At 49.0% G+C, this 4,954-nt stretch overlaps 1 protein-coding gene across 1 annotated transcript in view; it reads right to left on the bottom strand.

The window, feature by feature from the left end:
* The window catches only part of Calr3 (calreticulin 3), a 20,663-nt gene continuing 15,709 nt past the window's right edge, over positions 1-4,954 (bottom strand). The window contains exons 6-9 of the mRNA XM_005087087.4: positions 3,602-3,697; positions 2,519-2,650; positions 1,302-1,394; positions 1-615 (exon numbers count right to left, since the gene is read on the bottom strand). Coding sequence (XP_005087144.1) covers positions 478-615; positions 1,302-1,394; positions 2,519-2,650; positions 3,602-3,697 — 459 coding nt within the window. The 3' untranslated portion in view covers positions 1-477. The remainder of the gene's footprint in view (positions 616-1,301; positions 1,395-2,518; positions 2,651-3,601; positions 3,698-4,954) is intronic.

Raw genomic sequence — 4,954 nt, 5'->3', positions numbered from 1 at the left:
CACAATTTTTTAAAAACTTTAATGTCTTTAGAGTAAAAGATAAAATATTTTTAAAAATTCATTTTACCATCTTTTATTTCATGAAGGTATTTAAGAGATTCCAAAACAAAAGCATGTTGCTTGTGGCCAGATTCTTACAGGTTTCTGGTCCAGTGGTCTGTTCTGGACAGGGAAACTTTCTTTTCAATGTCTCACTGTGTGGCTCAAGTTGTCCTAGACTTTGCTATGTAGACCAGGCTGACCTGGTACTCACAGAGATCTCTGCCTGCCTCTGCCTCTGAAGTCCTGAGATTAAAGGTGTGTGTCCCACAGGCAGCTGAGGGACACCTCCTGATATATGTACTGAGGTCACAGGGTCTGGGGATGACTAGGGAACTGCACCACAAGCATGGACAAATGACCCTGCAGACGTGTGATCATTCAGATGTGTATTAGCAGGGAGGCTGGCCCAGTCCTCTGCATGCACAGTGGGGACGACTACAGCTCGCCTTGCCTGTGGAATCTGCTGAAATGGTTGTGCCTGTGAAACTTCCCCACCAGCAGCTCCTCATCCTCCTCTCGGGCTCTTTTCACTTCTTCCTTGGCCTGTATGGCATCCATCTCCTTTTCTGGACCCTGGAGGGACAAAAGCAAAACAGGCTGGGGCCGGGCCGGGGCTTATACAGTGGACTGCTTGCAGTTCCGTGGGTAGAGTGCATATAGCCCAGTTGATAATGCTTGCCTAGCACTGAATTCAATAGCCAGTACAGGAAAAACTGGGCATGGTGGTACACCTGCACACAGGCTCAGGGATCAGAAGTCCAAGGCCACTCCCGACAGCAAATCTGGGAACAAGTGAGACCCCGTCTCTAAATAGATAAAAACTAACTACGGTAGACAGTGCTGTCACACGTCTGTCATCCCAGCACTTGGGAAGCAGAGACGAGATGATTCTGTAAGTGGCGTGGTGAATTCCTCCGCAGCCAAAGCTCTACTGAGACCCCTCCCTCTCAAGAAAACAGGGCTCCAGGGATGGTTTAGTCATAATGCTCTCCCAGAGACCTGAGCTCATTGTCCAGCCCCACACAAGGCAGCTCACAACTAGTGTGACTGCAGCCCCAGGAGATCCCACACAGCCTTAGGGCCTTCTGGGAGCACTGCACTCATGTGTACAGATGAAAAAGAAAACCAGGCTTTGGTGGCGCACGCCTTTAATTCCAGCACTCAGGAGACAGAGGCAGGCAGATCTCTGAGTTCGAGGTCAGCCTGGTCTACTTCTGAATCCTTCTCTCAAACAAGTGAGCTAGGTGGTTTGTGCCTACCTTAGTCTCCCCCCAGGTGGCCTTGCCAAACTTCTCTGCATATTCTTCATCATCTGTGATCAGGAAGTTATCAAAGATGGTTCCAGACCTCACCTGTGGATGGAAGAAGGCCCTTACTGGTGGTGGAAGACACACCCTTTCTCATGGCCAGGGTTACTTAGCTCAGTAGTGCACCGATGACCAGGTGTCACTGTGATGGAGCCACATTCCAGGTGAAGCTCAGGGTGGCCCAAAGGTAGAGCCCACTCTTACCATGCAGGAGGACCTGGCTTACATTGCTAGCTCCTAAGTGTGAGCAGTGGGCATCAACTGGGACTCAGAAGCCCAGGCTCCACCCCTACTGTATACCCCACAGCTGACAAGAGTGACAGTCAGCTCCAAAGGAAGAGACTTCAAATGGGAGTCTCAAGACCACATGCAACTGCAAATCACAAAAGCGCTCAGTGAAAAGTAATTACAGACTGGGACTCAAGGGAGGGTTGAAGGTTAAGAGTGCTTGCCATTCTTGAGGAGGAGTTCAGTTCATAGGGTCTACACCAGGTGTCTCACAAAAGCCTGTAACTGGAGCTCCAGAGGATCAGACACCCTCTTCTGGCCTCCAAGGACACTTACACACATGTGTACATACATAGTACACAGAACGCTTGCTGGGAAAGCATTCAGGACCTGAGTTCAAATCTCCAGCCCCCATGTGAAAAGCCAGGCATGGTTGCACAGGTGCTTACGACTCCAGTATTTGGGGGCAGGAGGGGCAGATGAGGGATGCTGGGGTGCATTAAACACCCCCCCACACACACACACCACACATACACACACCACATACACGCACACACACATTTGTGTACCAAACAGGTTATGTTAAAGTTCAAGTTATAAATCAGCCAGTTATAAATCAGATGGCTCAGTGGTTAAGAGCACTGGCTGCTTTTCCAGAGGACCCAAGTTCAATTCCCAGTACCCACATGGCAGCTCACAGCTGTCTGTAACTCCAGTTCCGGCAAGATCTGGCATCCTCACACAGACATATATGCAGGCAAAACATCAATGGGCATAAAATAAAAATAAAAAAGAAAATTTCCCTATAAATCAGCCAGCCAGTGACATAACGCCTAGGATCCCAGCACTCAGAAGCTAGGACAAAAGGCTCATGATTTCAAGGCTACACAGCAAGGTTCAAGCCATAGCTATTAAAGAAAAGCTAACTTAGACTAAGTCACCTGCCATAGCTCCAGACCGACAGCACCTATGTTCTCGAACTCTGAGAGGTCGTACTGTGTCAGATAGTTGGCAGGCTTCATCTTCCGTTGGGGCCACAAGTCCTTGTCTATGCCCTCAGCTTTCAGACCGTCCTGCAAAAACAGATACTTGCAGACTGGGGCAACAAGCAGCAGAAATGGTTGGTTTGCTTTCGGTTTTTGTTTTTTTTTTTCCTATCAAAGGTGGCTAGCCCACCAAGGGCCAATCTTCCAGAAATCTTCCTGCAACTTATAAAAGTTTTATGCAAAGGAATTCAAGTCTTTTCATTTCTTCTACTTGATAAAAATTCCATGCAAATTTTTTAGCATCCCTGATCTGGTTTAAAAATTTTTTTTAATTAAAAGCACCATGCACGCCTTTAATCCCAGCACTCGGAAGGCAGAGGCAGGCGGATCTCTGTGAGTTCCAGGCCAGCCTGGTCTACAGAGCAAGTGCCAGGACAGCCTCCAAAGCTACAGAGAAACCCTGTCTCAAAAAACCGAAATAATAGCCGGGCGTTGGTGGCGCACGCCTTTAATCCCAGCACTTGGGAGGCAGAGGCAGGCGGATCTCTGTGAGTTCAAGGCCAGCCTGGTCTACAAGAGCTAGTTCCAGGACAGCCTCCAAAGCCACAGAGAAACCCTGCTTCGAAAAACCAAAACCAAAACAAAACAAAAACAAAAAAAAATCCGAAATAATGATAATAAAAAAGAAAAGAAAAGCACCCTGCCCCTAATTCCTGGAACTTGATAGCCGGCAGCAACCCATCCCTCCCCCCTTTCCTTTGTTTGCATCAACTCTTTCAAAAGTGGCAAAGCTCAAAAGACTCTGATCAGGTTCCCTGGAGACGCAGACACCTCCTGTGTTAGAACAAGAACTAAGTGAACTCCCCCATGTGCTTGCTAGCAGGCTTGGGTCACCGTGTATCCCTTTTACAAAAAGAAATCGCCTTGCCTGGTTACTCTCACTTTGTGACACCGAGATGTTCTCTTCAAACATTACAGGTGGGACAGGGGCAAGGGCCACCACAAGGGTCCAGGATCAGTGCAGGAAGGAGCACACACCTGGAATGGCGGCTTCTGCAGCCAGTCCCCATCCAGCTCGCTGTTCCACTCGCTCGGCTTGCTGGCGCCTGCATCCAGAAAGTGCTTTTCCCAATCCTGCAAACATAGAAAGGAAAGCGTGACAGCAAAGCAGAGAGGGAGAAGGAAGTTTTTGTAAAGTGTTCTTATTACATGTGTCATGCATATGTGCACGCGAGGCCGTCAGAGGACAACTTGCTGGAATCAGTTCTGTCTTTCCACCTCGTGGTTCCAGGGATCAAATTCAGGTCCCCATAGCTTGGCAGTCATCTCACCACCCCCAAAAATGCTTTGGTGGAGGAGCACACATGCCCAGTGGGGCTGGGGCACAGCCCAGGGGGCCTCCAGCGACCAGCGGGCACTAGCAGGTAGTCAGGGAACACTTAGAAACAGATCAGCATAGCAGATCCCTGACTCCTGTCACAGTGTCCTTTCCTGGTCACTGGAGTGTGGATGGGTTTGTGTCAAGTTGGCACAGGCTGGGGTCATCTGAGAGGAGGGAGCCTCAATTAAGAAAATGTATCCATAGATGGGTAATTGTGGCTGTGGCACACGCCTTTGATCCCAGCACTCCAGAGGCAGAGACAGGAGGATCTTTGAGATCCTTGAGTTCGAGGCTAGCTTGGTCTACAGCTGAGTTCCAGGACAGCCAGGGCTCCAAAGAGAAACCCTGTCTCAAAAAACCAAAATAAGAGAGAGAGAGACTTCCTCACTGAAATTGGGGTAGTAGGGAAGCCTATAGGGAATGTTCTTTTTTTCTTATATTTTTTATGTATTTATGTATGAGTACTCTGCACGTATGCCAGCATGCCAAAAGTGAACATCAAATCCTATTGTAGATGGTTGTGAGTCACCATGTGGTTGCTGGGAATTGAACTCAGGACCTCCAGAAGAGCAACCAGTGCTCTTGAACTCTGAGCCATCTCTCCAACCCCACATTTTCTTAGCAATTGATGGGGAGGGTCAAGCCCATTGTGGTTGATGCCACCCCTGGCCATCAATCCACCAGGTCCTGGGTTCTGAAAGAATTCAGACTGAGCCAGGCAGTGGTGGTACATGCCTTTAATCACAGCACTCTGGAGACAAAGGCAGGTCTCTGTGAGTTTGAGGTCAGCCTGATCTACAGAGTAAGTTCTGTGACAACCAGGGCTGCATAAAGAAGCCCTGTCTCAAAAACAGACAGAAAACAAAGCAGGCTAAGCAAGCACGAGGAGCGAGCCAATCAGCAGCACCCTCCATGGCCTCTGCATCAGCTCTGCCTCCAGAACCCTGCCCTGTGTGAACTCCTTCAGTGATGAAACCCTTTCCTCCCCAAGTTGCTTTGGTCCTGGAGTT

This window comes from Mesocricetus auratus, unplaced genomic scaffold (genome assembly GCF_017639785.1).
Source record: "Mesocricetus auratus isolate SY011 unplaced genomic scaffold, BCM_Maur_2.0 Super-Scaffold_6731, whole genome shotgun sequence".
In the NCBI taxonomy this organism is placed as follows: domain Eukaryota; kingdom Metazoa; phylum Chordata; class Mammalia; order Rodentia; family Cricetidae; genus Mesocricetus; species Mesocricetus auratus.
The sequence above is the reverse complement of the archived record's forward strand: the minus strand, read 5'-3'. Positions and strand labels throughout refer to the sequence as shown.